Here is a 19010-nt window from a genome sequence, read left to right as displayed (position 1 = left end):
ACTTATGTAGACCTTTGCTTTAAGCTGTTTTGGCAACCTTCTTAAGGATGGAGTCTCAGAACTTTGTTGAACGGTGGCACCTGTCAGGTCTTGTGCCACTCATGCTTTGGTCTTAGAAGCAGCCAGCAGGCCTTGAGAGGGAAGATATTTTACACATGCTCAATAAACCCACCACCTGAAGTTTAATATAAGGCTCAAACTAAGGGTGAAAGGGGAAGGCAGGGGGAAACACTAAACAAACAAACCCCAAAACAGAGTAGCTGTTCAAATACGCTGTCTGCACATGGAATGAGGCAGGGAAGTAATCGTGTGTGGCATTCACTGACCTACAGCACAAGATGAAGGATCTGGATGTTACTTTGCCAAAAGCAAGTGCAAAACACTTGGTCATCACTGCAAGCAGACGGGAGAGGAATCTCTTCAAATGGTGATCTCCCACGTGTTGTATTGGGTTAGTCTGCCATGCGACCATGGATACCAGCACGTGGCATTGCAGTCATCCCCTTCCTAATCGGGAACAGATGGGCACGCCTGTAGCATGTTGCGAATTTGTATCACAGCTCACTGCCTTCCTCTTGTTACCAGCCCCATGTAATGTTCAGGCCACTGTTTAAGCTGCAAAACAATGCCAGTGTAGTCCTGTGATTTAGTACCATGATTTAGTTTCCAAACAGTAACTTACTCACTTCCCTTCTCCTCTTGGAGGAAAGAAATGCTGTAAAAACATCATTTTAATAATTTCAATTGGGTTAAGAAGACTATCCCTTGTGGCAACTGTATAGTTTCACATGAAGACAGTGAACGATCTGCAAAATGCCTGGCTGCAGCTCATAAACCAAGGATCTATATTCTGCCTCATTCCCCATATAGCAAGTAAACCCTAATACTAAAATAGATATGGTGTTACTTAAACTGTATTTTAATAGCTTTATTTAGTAGATACTACCACATAAAATACACGTGTCGGTCCTAGGCCCAAAGCAACTGCTACCATGTAGGAAGTATTGAATATCTCTCTTCCAAAATGTAGCCCAGTATCGCTGGTGGCAATGGTCCAGAAAGACCATTCAGGAATTCCACAAGTCACAGCAGCTTCTTGATTGCACCCTTCACCCTGTGCTCACAGGCCCATGCTCCCACTGGAAAGGGGATTAAAAAAAGCTGCCAATCCCAGTAGGTATTTCCATAATTCCTGTCCCACTGGGAGACATGTTAAGCAGTGGCTCCCACCAGGCAGTGACTAGATGTCCTCCTAATCCTCTTGCTGTTCAGATAGCTTAAGGCATCTTGTTCCACTTCCTCCACATTCAGGCACAGCAGGCTCAGCCGAGGTCCCACTTGCGACACAAAGTCCACTTCACCGCACCGAAAATTTCTCAGCTGCAGTGGAGCTGAAGGGGAAAGATATAATCTGTAAAAACTCAGCACAGGGCTCCTGCTCTGTTCTAGCACACAGCTGCAGAAGTTGCTGGGGGAGGGAAGGCCTTGCAGCAGCTGCTTGACCTCTGCTAAACCTCAAAGGACAGCACGATTAATGAATCCAGTATGTAAGCATATGAATGCATTTGGCCAGCATCCCACCAACTTGGAGGAAACAGACATTCTACACTGTGAAACGCTGCGACCTATGTGCTGCTCACATAGCTGATGCACTGAGCTTTATATCTTCTATCACTATCAGCAGCCTGGCCTTACAGTGTTAAATGATAGTCAAAAGATAATGCCTCCACAGCAGAGCATCCTCTGGTAAGCTTAGGAAATCAACCTCTGCAGCACCTGGACTCATACCCAAACGCTAGTGTTAGCGCAAGCAGCTAAGAAGAATGTCCCCTTAACACAGCAGCTGCACAGTTGTGGCAGCATGAGCTCAGACATCAGCACCTATGAATTCAAAACTCTCCAGCGCTTTAAATTCTGTGGCCATGGTGAGGATTTCCAGGCCTAGCCTTGACTCTGCCTGCTGTCCCATCTAAAGTCAAAACCCACTTGATTTGAGGTCTGCACAGTAACTCTGGCTGGCCAGAATCCCATTCCCATCCAAGGACTGGGAACCTTGCTCTAAAACAGCTCTATGCTTCTGTGTAAGTAGAAAATACATAATATTGTTGTAGATAGTGACTTTTATATTATTATTTCTGTATTTTTGTAACATCTTAGCTCTACACTACAGAATTCACAATTCCATGGAAATCCTCCAAAGATCTTGCTTTGCGGGCAGGCTCTCCTTCCCCAGCCTGGTGAAACGGCTCCTCCCTTCCTTCCCACGCTAAATATTACAAAAGCCAACAGTGCTTGCTTACCAGGCTGCAGGATCTTGGAGGGCTTCCTGTTTAGGCTGAAATCCAGCAGGATAGGGCGACAGATGAGAGGATTCCTGCACAGGCTCCTTAGGTAGCAAGCAACAAGATCCTCAGGTTCCTCTACACACTGAGGAAGGAAAGGGTGTGTTGCCAGTGAACGTGCAGAGGGAGGCAGTGAGCCACTGAACACCCACAGCAAGGGGAAATCCAGTCCAGCTGAGGCTTGAGCCCAGCACACTGCAATCGCTACCGGAATAACCCACTCACCCCCGTGCCAGTAGCTTCCCCATGCTGAATGGACACTCTGCCCCTGCTCTGCACACAGTTCTGCAGAGCTTCCCACTCGAGAAGGCTCAGGCCCAGCACTGCTGCCACATGCTGGTTCCTGCACAGCACCAAAGCTTCACCCGTTCCATCCTCCACCAGCACCCTACGGAGAGAGCAGGCAGACTAAGATGCGGAGAGAGGTCAGGACAGTGCTTGGCTCCCTCACAAGGGTCATATCCCAAACAACAGATCTCAGTAGAGAGGGAGGTTTGTTCACATCTGGGAAGACATGACAACTCTAACTTCTATCTTTGCTATTCTGTCCACATCCCATCCTTGATCTGATTTTCCCCTCCCCTCTGTGGTGTAATTTGTTCCCTCCTACCCGCCTCTTCCCGTACCCAGCCTCTACGGCGCTTACCGTGCACTGGCTTGCCTCACACCTGTGTGTGATGGACATGGTGGACTGTGTCGGGTGCACCTCCCCTGAAGGAAGAGTAAAGCTACAGTTATGTATGGGTGGGTATAAGAGAGAGAAGGGGAAGGGCCACTGCTTCTTTTAACCCTCCCCTAATTAAGTATGCAAAGGATTGAAGAACTTCACTGCATCTCCAATGAGTGTCTTGGGAAAAGTTTGTATTGGGAGAAAAAAATCACCTGCTGCAAGGTGCTGAACCCCAACAACAGTGAACATGGGAAAAGCAGAGCATTAACAGAGTAGGGTTCTCCCTTTCAATGTCCTCACTTCACCCCCAGTCCTAGCTGCCAGCCTGCCTGGTATCAGATACATACTTCTAATCAGTTGTCACTTTGGTCCCTTTCTAATACGGAAGTCCTTTTCAGACACTAGAAAAAGAGGTTTTGGAATTGGGATAGGAACTCTTATTTCTTCTACGTAGTAGCAAAGGATGTGTCAGAGTAGAAAATCTGCAAGGTTCCTCACAAATTATCTCTGTGGAAGCTTGAATACCTCTTTGAAGATGCTGCTGCAAAGTGAGCAAACCCATTGCAGGGACAGAGTCAGTACACAGGACAAGTGGCATAAAATCCGTGCCTGGGGCAGGTTTTGCAGGTGAGGTTGCAAGCTGGATAGAAACACTACTGAGGGGGATAAGGCTTGTCCTGCAGGACTAGAAGAAATAGGAATGTGAGAAGCTTGGAACATAGAAACCTTTCTTGGGACACTGTAAGGTAGGAACAGAATCTGGACTCACCTGGAAGGAAAAGATAGGTGAGAAGCTGGCAGAGATATGATGCTTACACAGCTGGAGGCAATGTATGTGCAATAAACATTATGGAATCTGCAATACAAAAAAGCAGATGTCAGAAAGAGCTTGTAGAAACCGAACCACTCGGTTTCCTTGGGATGGCTGGGCTGATCTTCATCTGTAACATGGTAGGAAAATAATATGTAGTGAGGGATTGGGAGACACGAAGGTATGGACAAGGGATGAGGAAAGTCCACATGAGAGGAGAGATTAAGAGACGGTTCAAAGACAGTAAGAGAGGTCAGAACTGTGGCCTAGATCAGGGCTCTAAAGACAGGAATACCTTGAGATTTTGCGTTCCAAGTTCTGGAAGAGGATCTTGGCTCCAGGTAGCAAACCCCAGAGATGCTGCAGATAGGTGGCAGCAACGTAAATGTCCATCACAACAGGGGAGCCTGGAGCAACTGAGACGCTGAGCTTCACACTGTGATCACTGGCTAGCAGACTCCCTGAGGAGGCACAGAACCACACATACCATGAGCTCACTCACACCCAGGTAGCACAGTCTGTCACTGAGCGGGACCTGCTAGAGGTGTCTTCCCTCCCATCACAATGAGGCTATCACTGTTTCACCTCACAGATTTTCCAGGTACAGTATTCCCATCCCCAACACACATGCAGCGTATAGTTTCCCAGCCCTCTGACATGCAATGGGATGCAACATCCTGGTATACTTCCACTATTCTCAGATAGAGGAGTACAGTTAGCCAAGTGCACTGTCTCTCTGAAACAGAAAGAAGCAAGAATCAATCTGTTGTTACCTTACAGGCTGTCACAATCTTACCTTTCTGCTTTTGAAGGCCGACAGTCACAGATGGCTTCTCATTCCTGGGAGAGGCACACAAGGTCCTCTCCACTATCTCACCAGAGAAAGAAACAAGGGAACCTGTGAAACTGAGAGCAGACCAGGATTTCTGTCCAGCCTGAAGACAAAGGGAGCAGAAGAATGCCTGACTTCAAGATTGCCACAAAGGCCAGGGTGAAGTGGAGTGCTGTTGCTTGAGCCCGGTTTCAGGGGAACCTGCCCTTGAGCACCTGAGCTACTGGATTGAGGGCGGCTTGCTGCAGCCTACCCCACCCAGGGACAAGAGGCCCCTTTAACTTGCTTTCTGCTTCTTCAGGCTCAGCAGTGAAGAAGAAAAAGGGAGAGGCATTACAGCCTTCCTGTCTGCTTAACTCCTAATTGTTTTTCTTAATTAGAGGAAGAAGCCAAGCAAAGACAAACTCAGTTTACCATAAGGCACTGGTGAAGATTTCAGTGTGCATGCATATCACCCCAGATTAAACATGCTTTGAACAGAAAAGCTTCTAACCCTAGTATTTGTTTGAGCAAGTTACGCTAAAACAATCAAAAAACATCACATATTCAGCCTCATTTTCCCTGCTGCGCCCGTTTCCACTTCTGACAGGAATTTAGCAGAGACCTTTGGGACCTAGTCCACACCAGTAGCAGCTCAAACTTTTTCTGGACACCACTTTGCAGTCTTGTCACCTGCAATCCCTTTAGCTTTGATAAACAGGATGGGGGCAGTCTGGACTACTTGCACATAGGAAGATTTCCAAACCATATTCCTAGGGCAGATAATTCATCGCTGTTTAATGTAGTATTGTCTCCATTAAAGATTAATACAGACCCATTCCCTAAGACATGGTCACATGTAATTTGGGGCAGACCAACATACCTGTTGCTAAGTACTTCTGGAATGGAGGAAATTCTCTGGTCCATGCCTGTCAGCATCGACCTGGCTGCCAGCTAGAAGCGGGGGAGACACAGCCTCAGATGGATTGCAGTTTATAGCTATCCCCAGCCAGAGCAGTAAAGACAAGCTCTGCATGCTTATGAGCTACGTCAAGCAACTGATGCTTCCTCCTCAGATTAATTCTGAGGCAGGAAAATGTGAAGCCCAGCAGCAGCCTCTGATGGAGCTTAGAGCAGAACAGTCTCATCAACAAGACATCTGTATCGCTAATTTTCTGAGCTAGTTCTGGAGAGATCTACAAGTCACCTGTGAAAGCCCAGAGCAATAAGGCACTGCATACCTGGCGCTCAGTCAGACAGGACATCCACGTCTCGTGCTGTAAGTGCCAGGTATCTTGGATAGGCAAGCACAGGGGGCAGGATGACCTGCTCAGGAACTTTGCTGGCACAGGTGGAAAACAGAGCTTGTCAAACACTTCCAAGTCCTGAGAGAAGAGCAATAAGGCAAGAAAGAAGACTATTAAAGGAGATGAAAGCTATATAGGAAAAGAGGGCCACTGAAGGACAATGGTTTAAAGAAAAAAAAAAATATCCACTGAATGCAGAGCTCTGAGAATTTTAACCAAACACAGAACTGAAGCAGTTCCTTGGCAAGACAGATGGGAATTCCAAGCCTCGAAAAGAGCTTAGTCACCCTCTGACTCCAACTCCCACATGCAGTTCAGCAAAAGTCTCCAAGAGGAAACAACAAGACAACCTCTTTCTTACCGAGCAGCAGGGCACAATGAAGTGATACAGCCCATCCAGGTGCAGAAATGGAAACCATCGTAGAGACTTCCCCATAAAGAGCAGTAGTGCCTGGCGGGGGAGGGGGGGAGAGAGAGAGAGAAATGGTGATAAGAAATGTTAGGCAAAAGGTAGGAAATGAAAGATACAGCAAGAAGAGAGCAAGCCCAGCAAGGATGTCTTGATTGAGAAGTAAGGTTAGCACCACCAAGGGTAAGAGAAGGTGGATGCATTTAGAGGAAGGTGACAGAGAGGAGATGGAACTCCCTTGGGGTGGCAGAAGGAAGTTGCCTGCATAAACATACATCCGTACCCAAAACAAAAATCATTTTCCCATTTATTGGGAATCTAGATACTTAATTATCACACAGGCTCCCTGAGGAGCCAGCTCCCAGACTTATCAAACCACACCCCAAAGCTGCTTCCTGCCTCACTTCTTGCCGTGTCATGTCCTCCTCTCCATCACAGCCGGTCTCCTCCAGCTCTGGTAGATTCCCAGTTTCTCTGGGGTGGCTCCAGAGCCGAGGTCTGCCCAGCCACAGCACTGTGGCTTGGAAACTGCGCTGCAGCTCCCGTCCTTCTCCATATTCTTCTCTCGGTAGCTGGTAATTGCGTAACATAAGACCCTCTTTCTGGGTAACCAAGAACAGGCGAGATACACAGCTGGTTCTTCTAGTGCTGCTCTGGCCCTCCTGACAGTTCTCATCTCTGTGAGTATCTGGCTTGGGATCCTCCAATTTCAGCATTTTTGCCTCTGGGGTTTCCAGCTCAGATGTTAAGCTGCCATCATCCTTCTTCCTCAAAGAGGAGCTGTTTCCACTCCTAAGGCCTTTCTGGATTTGTCCTTCAGCAGCATAGAGAACCTGAACATCCTCAAAGTAGAACTGCACATAGACACTGAAACGACAAATGGTAGCAGTGAAAATCCCTGACAGGTGGCTGTCCGAAACAAGCCGTTATCTGGGAAAAGCACTTCTGGTGAGTGCCCCGCAGGTATTCAGCAGAAGCAGCAGCAAAGGGTGAAATAGAGGGCAGCTACCAGGCTGGGCGTATTCTGAACAAAATGGAGATGGTGGGTTTGTTGCTGATAAAGATCTCCTTTTCTGCAAACAGCAAAGGACAGTTGCTTTGGCACTGAAATACTATGCTGATAAGCAGTTTTACCATAGTCCAAAATAGTTGTGGAACTGGAGCATAATGATTTTACTTGTGCACTGAATAAAGGGACTCACCTGGTTTTTTTCTCCCTCACATGCTCCCAATTTGCCAGGTGCTCCCAGGAGGGAAAATCAGTCTGAAGGAATCTCTCCACTACGAGCTGGTAGTTTTCCACCTGCAAGAGCGATCCTGCAAACACATCAGAGAAAGGAGATGAGCTAATAAAAAGAGAACATAAAAACAGTAAGCTCGATTTCCTCATTTTAAAGTCACGACACCAGGCAGTAACAGTTCAGCATCTCCATATCAAGTCTCTTCTTCCTTGTTTTGGAGCTGGATGGCAGAACAGCAAAAGCTCAGCACTCTCAAATTTAGCTTAGTGGGACATACCTATGAGAGCTGTATGGGCAAAGGGGCTACCATCCTTATGGGATATCACGCAGGGAAGCGCGCTGCTCTTGTCTTGCAGCTGGAGAGAACTGCTCCTGGAGGATACTCTCAGCACACCCAGTAGTATCTGCAACAGAAAGGAAGCTGCAAAGAGCATCAAACACTTCCCATCTTTGAAGGCCATGAATCAAATTGTGCATAGCAGCAGCCCGAATTCAGCCTGTGTTCAACACACCACAGGTGAGAAAAGCAGTGTCATTCCTTAACAGGAGGAACAGGCATGCATCAGACAGGGTGCTGGAAGGCATGGGGAGAACCGGGAACTCTGAAGGCACAGACAGTAAAGGGAACAAGGCACTTACCAGTCGGGGCTGGAAACTTCCTGCTGAGAGTGTGCAGTAGGACCAGGCCAGCCTGCGATTCAGCTCCTGGGTGCCCATGTGCTGTGCCTCCAAGGGGGAGAGCAGCTGTGATGGACTGAAGCCTTCCCAGCTCTTCTGTTCTGCCACATGACAAACTGCAGACAGAGAGGGAGCCTGGCACGGGGGGTTCAGAGTCAAATACTATGAAAAAAGAAAGAAAGAATGAACCAGCTGAGTTTCTTCGCATCAGACAAACAGAAAACAGCTCACAGAGCATTTACTCACCTTCTGCAGGGGACACTGGTGTATTTTTGCTAGGATTTCATTATAAATATCTCTTGCTTCCTCTCTATCTGGCACCACAGCTTGCAGAAGGGGGACAAGGAACTTCTCAGCAGCTCCAGGGTTTCGGTGCGTAGAGCTAAGCAACAGTCGACGGCGCCCAAAGAAACAAGAAAACCTGAAAAAAATTATGACAGTTAGAAGCATTAGCAGCCCTCACTTTTTAGTGAGTTTTGCATGCAAGTCAGGGATTCTTTCTGCTTGTTAGGAGTGAATGTGCTGTGTAGGACAAGAACTAAGGAGAGCACAAAAAGAACATGAAGGGATTAAAAAAAGGAACATTTAAGGGTGATGCAGATTTATGTCAGGCAAGCAGACAAGGAACAGGAAAATATACAGAAATGGACAGACTGGCAAAATCTCAAAACTCAAGTGGACAAAAAACCAAACCACCTGAAAATAATCCTCCCCTAAGTCACACAAATGGACCTCCATGCATTTTGGCTAAGCTTGATATGATTATTCATGTTAGGTATACTTGGCTTTCTTTTACAGGATGCAAAAAATCACAAGACAGAAACAACCACAGATTGCTCCTGTTCCAATATTTTCCTCACGTTGCGTTCCTTTCAGAAGTTTAGGTCACTGCTTTTGAATGCCTGGAAGCGATCACACTGCCAATCAAAATACGACTTAATAACAGAAAGTGAACTCAAATAAAAAGAGACAGCAACTAACTCACTGGAACAATTTTCAAGCAGTAGCAGAACTTAGCAATCGCATTTAAAGAAAGTGAAAAAGCTAATAAAAACTGAAACTTATAGCTACCATCATTCCCAGGGCAAAACTGAAGCTGTTTTATTGGAAAGCATGGTAAAAATTCCACAGTGCCAGTAAAGCACAGGAAGACTGAGCATTCTATAAACTGCTATTTGACTGCCCGAGATTAAATATATACATTTTAGTTTTTAAAGTCCAAGGCAGCAGCTACAGTGATCAACCATAACTATTCCAGAACAAACACTAATATTTTCACTAACAGAACCCAGAAGTAAACCCAGAAACTGGACCACAGCTGTCATGTGAAGAGAGTGCTGCTGTCAGGGAGAGCAGGAAGCCATCTGGAAGACCCAGAGATAAGCATGTGTGGGAAAATCTGCTAAGACAGAGGCTCTCAAACAAATGCTCACACTACCGGCAACACTCAGAATATCTCAAAGTGATATGCTGAGCCGCTGCTGCTGCTCCTGTGAGGTGCCAGGACACAAGAGCCTTTATATCGATTGCGATCTGGTTGTAGCAGCAGTTTCCAGCTCCAGCCTCAGTGCACACCTTGATTTGCCAAGCAAACCACGTTGGCAGGTAGACATCCCTACAGTGCTTCCATATTTCAGGACAAAACTTCCTAGGCAGGAGTACGTGAGCACATGCTCTGTAGTGCTGCAGCTTCCCAAGAGCAGTGGGCTTACTGCACATGCACTTGAAAAATGTACAGGATTTTCTCGTAAGAGCAACTGCAAGGTACAAGCAACTGGACATTGATGTGAAATCTAGATGAATGGCTTACTTAGGCCAGTAAACCAGAAGCAACTGCTGCTGCTATTAGCATCCAAGCACAGTAATTTTGTGAACCCTTGGTCTAGAAGACACTCAGGTAGCCTACAAAGCACATTTATGCATAGCCTGACTTCAGAAGAACTGTCCTCACCTCTCCTCAAACATCTCCAGGAGGCTCACCAGCCAGAGGTAGAGTGGCATACCAAGATTGTAGCGGAAGAGCAGCTGTAAGTAGAGATTTCCTGAAGAGGCTGGTGGCTGGAAGGGAGTGCTGAGCCTTGAAAAACTCTTCAGCACAACAGTGCTGCTCAGGCAAGCACCAAGTACAATGAAAGGGAAGGATACCAGAGGCTTCTGTAGGAGGTGGACATCGATGAGCTGAGATACACAGACATACAACTTAAGAGAAGAGATAGCTATTCTGCCACCACTCCCCAAAACCACCACCCCACCCTAAATCCGTTGTCACTCTACTGGATTGTCTATAAACCCAAAGGGACTGAGAAACCTGGCACTGCTTAGGGAGGAATCAGATAATAATCATTTCGACTCTCATGACCAAGCCTAGACAGTAAGATCCCCAATTTTGTTCCAGATACTTGCTGAAATCATTCCAATGTTCCTGTAGTCTTCTGTCGACCCACACACTTGCGAGCCATCCCCAGGGCCTGAGTCTTTTCCACTGAATGCTTTATGCCTCATAAGTCTCAACTTACCTCCACACACGCTCCTGGTCGGAGTCCACGTGCAGAGTTCAACAACTGCTGGTAAGCAAGGCACAAGCAGACTTTGTTATCCAGTAAAAAGAGACCAGCTTGGACATTCAGTATTTTGGTGACAGTTCCCTAAATAGAAAGCAAACAGAAAGTTACAGGAGAGTAGAGAGTCCCAGAACATAAGGGACTCATAGGCCTGAGCAATAAGGAAATAAATTAATGATGAAAATAAGACCTTGCAGGCCAGGAGCTGAAACCCTAGAGCACAAGTGGGTGAAGGCTAACCCTACGAATCCTTACCGCATACGAGATGATCTTGGACTCTTTGGTTGATCTTGGCCTCTCCTCTTCAACTCTGAGCTTCAAGGAGTCACTGAGCTGCTCAGCAGTCTCCAGGGAAGAAGATTGAGTGGATTCTCCTTGCCAAGCACTGTCCAGTGGCTGCTCCCTCACCTGCTCTGCACAGTAGGGCAGAAGGCAGGAAGAAACACTGGTGACAAACATCCTTTGTCCAGATTTCTTCAGGCTGGACACACTCAGGCCTGTTATTGTGTAGTTGTGACCCAACTGGAGGACATGATGCCATGCCAGCTGGTTGGGCTTCTAGAGCAGAGAAACCAAAAGCAACATCAGCATCTCCTGCACTGGAAAAAATTCTTCTCGACCCTGATAATCCCACCCAAAAAAACTTTTCCTTCGAGAGGACTGCCTCACACTCTTAGCAAAAGGGTGATATCTGCAAGATGTTCAGGGGCACTGCAACTGCATGAGGGAAGAGGGCTGTATTTCTACAGGGCATAGAACTAGACTTCTTACATACAAGGACTATTGTAGGCTGCATGGAATTAAAAAAAAAAAAAAAAAAAAAAGACAGAGAGAGAGAATCACTAGTAAAAGGAATACTAAATCAAACCGGGAAGTCAAGGGCAAGCTTCAAAGAATTAATCAGCTAGCACATACACAGATACAGACAGTGAATTTGTGAGCAAAATTCCAAGGACTTACCTGCACAAGCACAGGGACCCAAACAGCTGAGGTGAAGCACTTCAGAAACAGAAAGAAGAATGTCTTGTGGTGAATACAAAGGAGAGGCCCAAGTCTGGCCAATTCACCTGCCACAGTGAGCTTTGATCTTTTCTCACATGGAATGCTAGAGGGCAATTGAGGAGGCAAAGGAAATCAGAGATGAAAGAAGAACTCGAAAGTATCTCAAAAGCAAAATAAACAAATATGCAGCATGCACTTTCTGGAAATAAAGGATCCAAAAAGGTAATATGGACCATTTCTCAGAGAGGTTTTCAAAACAATATTTGGCTACAAAATTCTTAGTTTAATTTTTATATACTAAATCCCTTTGACATTTTAAAAAACCTTAACATTTGAAGACAGCAAGGTTGTGTTGAACAAATTCACATGTTCCATGACAACAGCCAGATCATAAAAAGCTTTACCACAAACAAGAAGCTAATTATAGGTCAAAAAGGAAAAAAAAAAAAAAAAAAAAAAAAAAGGAAGTCACAAGCAAGTCTTCAGCAGAAAACAGAACTCGGCTTTGTAGATCCATGGAATGTGACACTGTGGAAGCTCTAAGCCTATAAACAGAAGAGGCCTGAAAGCAACAATGGAGTCTTCCTAACAAACCTGGCACAGGGTGAAAGAGCAGCAAAACTGAAAGTAGATGAGAGGAGAGAGAGGGGACATGTCTTTAGTCATTTCTGTTTGTCATTTCAAACTTTCATTTCAAAAAATAAAAAAAAAAAAAAAATTTCAAACAAACAAAGGTTTGTCATTTCATTTGTCATTTTCATTTCAACTCCTACTGGACTTGAATATAACCATTCCACTTACTCTAAATAAACACATTCTTCATTCTAAAACATATAAACTGTTATCTAACTTTATGACTTTTTTAAAAAGAAATACCAGGATGTCCACACACATTAGTACCAGCACTTTATTGCTAACATTTTTAAAGAAGGAACATGGAAAATTGGTCAGATATCAGGGAATAGCAGAAGAGCTTTATTTTAAAAGCCTGAGAGTGTACACCGAAATATGGAAATAGTTTTCTTGTTTAGAAAGGTCTGTTGAGCCAAATCAAACACTTAATCTTAAAGTTTCTCACAAGCAGATAAACCTAATTAACACAAAAGAAAACTAAAAAGAAACTAAAGCAGCCTGACTAGTGACATTTTATTGTTATTAAATTACACCAAGAATTCTCTACTCAAGAAGATAAAACATGATCTAGCACAACCTGAAATTATCAACTTCAGTAAGACTTGCAATTCCATTGGCTACATTTTCACACACTGTAAGTATTATTTCCACTAAAGACAACAGTTACTCTATTCAGCTGACATTTAACTGGCACCTTTATTTCAGCAATCTGATAAGAACTTAACCAGTGGTGTATATTAATTTCATATTTGAATCTAGAATTACTTTCAGTAACACTTTTGGTTCACTGTAGGTTAAAAAAAAAAAAAAAAAAGTTGTGCTAATCAAAAGAGTGAATTTTAGCCTCAGTGAAAGTTGAATCACCACTTTGTTCTCATGTCCTTTCTATAGTATCAAAATACATCTGAAAATAATTAAAATTTGTCTTATTTTGTCAAAATACAGAATAAAAACTTGCAGTAAAGTCCTGGAAAACAGCTCATTAATGAAAAGTGGCTTTATTGCACAACTTTTACTTCCACCACTCACCGTTACGCTTCCACCTGTGGCAGAAACAGAATTTGGCTCTTCCTAAGCCAAGCACTCTTCATAGTACCTGCCAAACCAGAGCAACAGTGCTACGATGGAGTTGAGCACACTAGGTTTTTACCTGGAGGTAAGCAGTGGCTCGGCCGATGCCGGGTAGGTGACTGGAATGCTGTCAGGTACTTCCTTTGGGAGATTTACTGGCACTGGATCCACCAGGATTTCCAAGTACCCTGCTGCGCTCTGGTCTGTCTGTGGTATATATGACCAGCTTGGGAAGAGGAACAGTGACTCCAGCCACTCAAGTTCAAAATACAGGAGCTAAGACAAAAGTTAACGAGATAAAAGCTTGAGATGAGTTACAGTATGTTTTCTCAGCATTACTTACAATGTTCATTACTAATTTGCCCTTGTATGAACATCCCAAGCTCTTGTTCTACTGCTGGGCTTCATTACTAAATGAGAGCAGTGTTTTCTGCCCACTCTCTTATCTTGCGTGAAGAACTTCTGTCCTTCCAGATGCAAATCTGGATTCGCTGAGCTCTACAGCTAGCATTTCCTGAGTTATAGTCACACCCTCCCGGCAAGGTGATAATTAATTCACTGCAAGGCTTAGTTATTTTCAGGCTATTTTTCTAAAATTCTCACCTGCTTTCTTTCCCCCTGCATTTTCAGTTATAAGTTCATACCAATATAACTTTTTCCTAGTCTTCACCTCCTTGGAAAGCACCACATCAGTGCTCTTTCATCACCACTCTAGGGATTACCTTTTATCTAGACTCTCCTTGCAATGACCTTCAGAAAGCTTTTAATTCAACTGTCACACAAGCTATTATTTCCTGAAAGTATGTCATCAATGCATCACTGAACACCCAGTACAACTCTCCAGAAAGTTATTTCTGCTCCACTAGTTGGAATTCAACAAATAGAGGGTAGTGCTATGACCTCCAGGTCTCCCAGGCCACCTCGTACTGTTGAGAATTTAACAGAACTGTACATTAGGCTGTCTCTTTTTCCCAGGCCAGTGCATTCAATATTTGTTCTCCTAGCAATGACAAATTTGACATGTTCTATCCTCTCCCCAGGATCTGAGCTTGCTGTTTTCCTGCCTGTTACATAGATGTGTTATTTCCCTTGCTACAGACTTTGGCAGACCATTTGAAGCCCCTGGTGGTCTGTGACGCTGCCCCAGAAGTGGGAATAAACACAGAATCCCTCAGACTGAGGACATACCTCACACGGAATTATCCCAGTATTGTCCTTCACGTATAGGCAACCATCTACCAACTTCTCTTTGTCCTCTTGCCTTCCATCTGTTAAATAGCCAACCAAGATCAGGTAAGTCCTTGGCAAAGTGCTCTGCATGGGTAAAGCACCTTGTCCTTGATAAGCCCATTCTTTAAATTCATTAGTGCTCCAGGTCAGGTGGCTGCAGCATGGCATGCGCTGCTGACATTGTAGGTCAGAGATGGAGATGAAACTGGAAAGAAAAGAAAAGCAAGACTATAGAAAAAACTCAGTCTGCAAAGCTTGGGAATTACAGTGATCACTGCAGTGGACAAAGCTTGGCTAAGTTAGAAAAGCCTTAGCTATTGGCATGGTCTGATGATACCACATGGCAAGAATCAACCCATTCACTGGCATTTATCAAGGATCTCCCTCAGCTCAGTCAACATGTTCTGCTTGAGCATCCTCTCTGAAAACAGATACTCTTTGCTACTATGGTCACCTGAGCAGGCATGTGGAAGACTTGGAAAAAAAAAAAAATAATTGAGAGTTGATAAAATGGAACATGTTTTCAAGTACTTGTGGGGGGAAGTGAGAGGGAGAACAGTTAATAGTTCAGACATTTTTAGCTTGAATGGGAGACTCTGTGAGAAAACCCTAACAACTGCTCAACACAGTTTACATATCAGTAACGAACACAGGTCAATACAGACTAATTCCATCATCCAGTGCTAAAAAGTGCTGAACTGTAGTAAAAGCAAGGCTGAACAACTTCTAGATGAAGATCGTGACAGTTTTGGAACAAATTCTCTCCTGCAGATAGCTTACACAATACAAAGCTGAGAGACAGCAAGCCAGTAATCTTAGACTAGGCCTTCACTTACAAGAACACAGCCAAGCTAGCCCTGAATCTTTCCACCTACCCTCCTGGCTTTGGGGAGAGAGGGGAGAAGGAGATGTAACATCAAATCAACCATGTGTGAAGCTGTCCGCAGTTTAGCATCTATCATGCTTAGACCGACCACAGTACTGAATACGGGAGAACGAGGCAGCATCCTCACTAGATTCCAAGATTTTTCAATGTTTATATGATCATGCCAGCATTCATCATCATTGTTTACATCCTGGCTCTCTATGGTAGAGAATTAACGAGAGTCCTCTGTACATGCTAACATCAACAGTGAAAGAGCAAATACAAACTGGTCTCCAGCTAGTGATTTTGGTACTTGTTTCCAGTGAGGTTAGCTGACAATTTTAGGTTGTGAAACTGGAGCTCTATTCAGAACACCCACTCGCTCAGTAGCGGGACATAATCAAATTCAGAGGGTATGAATTTGAAGAGTTTCACTTGATTAGTCAGGTATCAAAGGTGCAAAGCCAGAAACCAGTCTAGACGAATGATGGGTCTGAATCAGCTATAAATAGTATTTATATAAAAAAATTAATCAGAAGAGATAAACTTATGCAGGTACTTATGTTGTGTATTTGGCAGGAGAAAGATTAGCTGAAAAGGACATAAGCAAACTGCTCCATCCTCAGAGACAGGGCAGCATCGGGAATAATTCTGTTATCTATGATCTACAAGAACACAGTGCTGCTCATGTCTTCATCACATGTGCTGACTGCTTGTTGGGAGAAACCAAAACTACAGTTATCACATACAGAGAACTAACTGGACCCTCTTCTGGTGCTCCAGATCTTGATGGTTAGCTGTAGATGTAGGATACTGCTCACAGACAGACCACTGGCCTCATACAAGACAAATACCAACTACCTTCAACTCTTCTCTATGAATTCCCCTGAATATAAACCAAACTCTGGTCTAAACATCATAAAATATAGTCTATAGAAAAAATATGGCTTAGATGAGAACGGTTTAGCTGGTGTGAAAGACCGGCCATCTACGTTTATAAACTATTAGTATAAAATTAAAGTCCCTAATTAGTCCCACAAGTCCCTAATCAATTCCAGTTGACCTTTGTCCCAAAACCAGCTGTGCCAGGGGTTTTAATAGACATTCTCCCACCACAAGTTGGAGCAAGACAGAAATAGATCCAGACGAGCCAAACCTTCCAATCTGGATCTCTCTCAGCAAGTTGCGTGTTTTTCATGATGGTAAGCACCCCAAAGCGTTTTACCAACTAAAATATGGACCACACTATCCTAGATTCCCCCCTTGTTGAGACCGCACACTCGAAGGCAGACCTCAGCTGGCCAACAGCCTCGGAGACCATGCCCAGGAACGGCCTCCTGAGCAGACTAACAGGATCCAGCCGGGAAGCCGCCGTGCACTACACCAGCTCGCTCTCAGCGAGATGCCCTACTTTGGTTACACACTCTACCTACCGCAGACTAGCGGATACGGTGCTTAATCATACCGCAAGAGCGATCGGGGGCGCATCGAAGCCAAGAAAACGCATGCGGTTACCTGTCTTCGACAACATCCCTCCCACACCCAGCATCCGGGGCAGGCATCGCACATGAACGAGTGGCGCTCGCCTGGCGGCTGCTGCTGCTGCTGCTGCTGCTGCTGCTGCTACAACCTCCCGGGAGGACCCTGCCAGCTCCGCTCCACCGGCCCGTGGCTGCCGCCGGGCCCTGCACGGGTGGGGGCCCTCCTGCGGAACGTGCCGCGCATGCGCGAGGGGCAAGCGAGGGCACCGGGCCCAAAGGGACCCCCCTCCCCCCGCGCTCCGTCCCCTCAACCCTCTCCGCCCCTCCCCTTCTCTCCTCCCCTCTCCGCCCCGCAGTCACCTGTAGCCGAGCGGCAGGTCCCCGCCACCCGCGCTCCGCAGGCACCGTAGCACCGCGTCCAGCGGCGGCGGCTCCGGCCCGCCAGGCCCCTCGCGGGCAGGGAGCGCTCGGCGGGCGAAGTCCCGAGCCGCCTGCAGCCAGCGCTGTTCCTAGGGAGAAGCAGAGAAACGGGGCTTCAGCGCCGTGTGGCGGGGAGGGCCGGGGAGGGCCCGGAGACCCCCTGGGTCACTCACCGCCGCGCTGGGCTCCGCCATGACGGCGCCAGGCCGGGCCGCGCGGCTCACGGCGTTGCCATAGCGACGCGGCGGCGGGAAACGCGCAGGGCCCGCCGGGAGCGCCGCTGAGCCGAGAGCCCGCCGGTCTCCGCCCCCTCCCTCCGCTCTGGCCAATCGCCGCCGCCACCCCCGCTCGGCCCTTCCCCCCTGCCCCCGGCAGCGGGCGGCGCGTGGGGGCTGTCGCGGCGTGCGGGGGCGGTCGCAGCCCCTCGGCGTTGCGCGGGCGGGCGGACTGCAGCCGTCCCTGAGGTAAAAAGTCTCACCACGGCGGCGAGAGCCTTTTCACTCCCTGGGGTCGTCCTTTACGCAGAGGGCTGGCGAGAAACGGGAACCCGGGAGGTCTCCGCAGGCCGGGGGTAAAGCGGCCGTGCCGACAGACGAGCTGAAATCCAGCGGCTGTGTGACAGAAGGGTGGCGAGCTGGGCTCGGTCCCCTTGGTGGCACATAGCCACGGAGCCTCGGGAAACACTGAAGGCCGGGCAGGCCACAGGGAGACGGCGGGGGGGCAGGGTGGCGTGGGCTTGCCAGTTCTGGCGAAAGCTGGGAAGTGGATGTGCGCTCTTGCGTTTGACGTTAATGTAAATGTCAAATGTGTGGTGGGCTGTGAGATCGCTCTCCCCTCTACCCGAGCTGTGGGAAGAGTAAAACGTGAAGGTTTGTGGGGATTTGCCTGACACTTGTGTGGTTCTAGAGAAATGCTTTTTCTTTTTTTGGAAGGCTGAAGCTCTATGAAGATTGAAGGGTGTGCCTCATCCACTCATGCGACAGTGTGTGATAAATCTGAATCCATTAAAAATGTCATTTCCTCCTCCACAGAATGTGCTCATTGATGCATGAGAATTTTTCCTTTAGGGGCTAATTTTGTATTGTCCTTGTTCAAGGCAAGGAAATGAACTAGACAAAACTTGGTAAATCTTTTCCATCTCTATCCCTGGAGATGTCTGCAGCCTGATAACAGGTTATTCTGCCATTTCCTTCCCTCCTGGAACCTGCAGCCGGAAAGTCAGACCCGTTCCAAGCCTGAAGTGCGGAAAAGAGCTATGTAGGTGTGTGGCTCTCGTTATTTCGTCCTGTGCACGTGCCGTTGCTGGCTTCCATACAGCAGATAAGCAACTCCGTAGTAGACACAGCCCATGGAGGTGTTTGGTTTTGTCCGCAGCAATTCAGGCAGTGCATAGAGTGAGGTGTACACGTGTTTTGGGCTTACACACATGAAATGGGCATATTATTCCAAAGCAACGCTTAGTAGCTCAATTTAATGCC

At 46.5% G+C, this 19010-nt stretch overlaps 1 protein-coding gene across 1 annotated transcript; it reads right to left on the bottom strand.

Moving 5' to 3' along the window:
* Positions 1-922: 922 nt before the first annotated feature.
* On the bottom strand, positions 923-17726 carry CTC1 (CST telomere replication complex component 1). Its single transcript, XM_050915161.1, has 24 exons — positions 17706-17726; positions 17473-17621; positions 14725-14971; positions 13616-13812; positions 11791-11935; positions 11086-11388; positions 10786-10914; positions 10221-10447; positions 8516-8690; positions 8231-8431; positions 7869-7995; positions 7553-7667; positions 6755-7217; positions 6303-6392; positions 5876-6019; positions 5518-5588; positions 4620-4729; positions 4119-4284; positions 3782-3868; positions 3538-3697; positions 2989-3053; positions 2568-2730; positions 2301-2427; positions 923-1391 (listed from the first exon to the last, which is right to left on the bottom strand). The coding sequence occupies exons 1-24, from the start codon at positions 17724-17726 to the stop codon at positions 1213-1215; spliced, it is 3861 nt and encodes a 1286-aa protein (XP_050771118.1). The 3' UTR covers positions 923-1212.
* Positions 17727-19010: the final 1284 nt, after the last annotated feature.

This window comes from Gymnogyps californianus, chromosome 1, assembly GCF_018139145.2.
Source record: "Gymnogyps californianus isolate 813 chromosome 1, ASM1813914v2, whole genome shotgun sequence".
Lineage (NCBI taxonomy): Eukaryota > Metazoa > Chordata > Aves > Accipitriformes > Cathartidae > Gymnogyps > Gymnogyps californianus.
Note: the sequence above shows the minus strand (reverse complement) of the source record. Positions and strands in the feature narration are given on the sequence as shown.

What these genes read in the sequence shown, in the direction of transcription:
- CTC1 (XM_050915161.1), bottom strand. Translation starts at nt 17,726, where the DNA reads ATGGCGGAGCCCAGCGCGGCG. An exon ending in TGCCCATACAGCTCTCATAG is followed by an intron (nt 7,668 to 7,868) that starts GTATGTCCCACT and finishes ATGTGTTTGCAG; the next exon opens with GATCGCTCTTGCAGGTGGAA. An exon ending in TCATTGTGCCCTGCTGCTCG is followed by an intron (nt 6,020 to 6,302) that starts GTAAGAAAGAGG and finishes CTCTTCTCTCAG; the next exon opens with GACTTGGAAGTGTTTGACAA.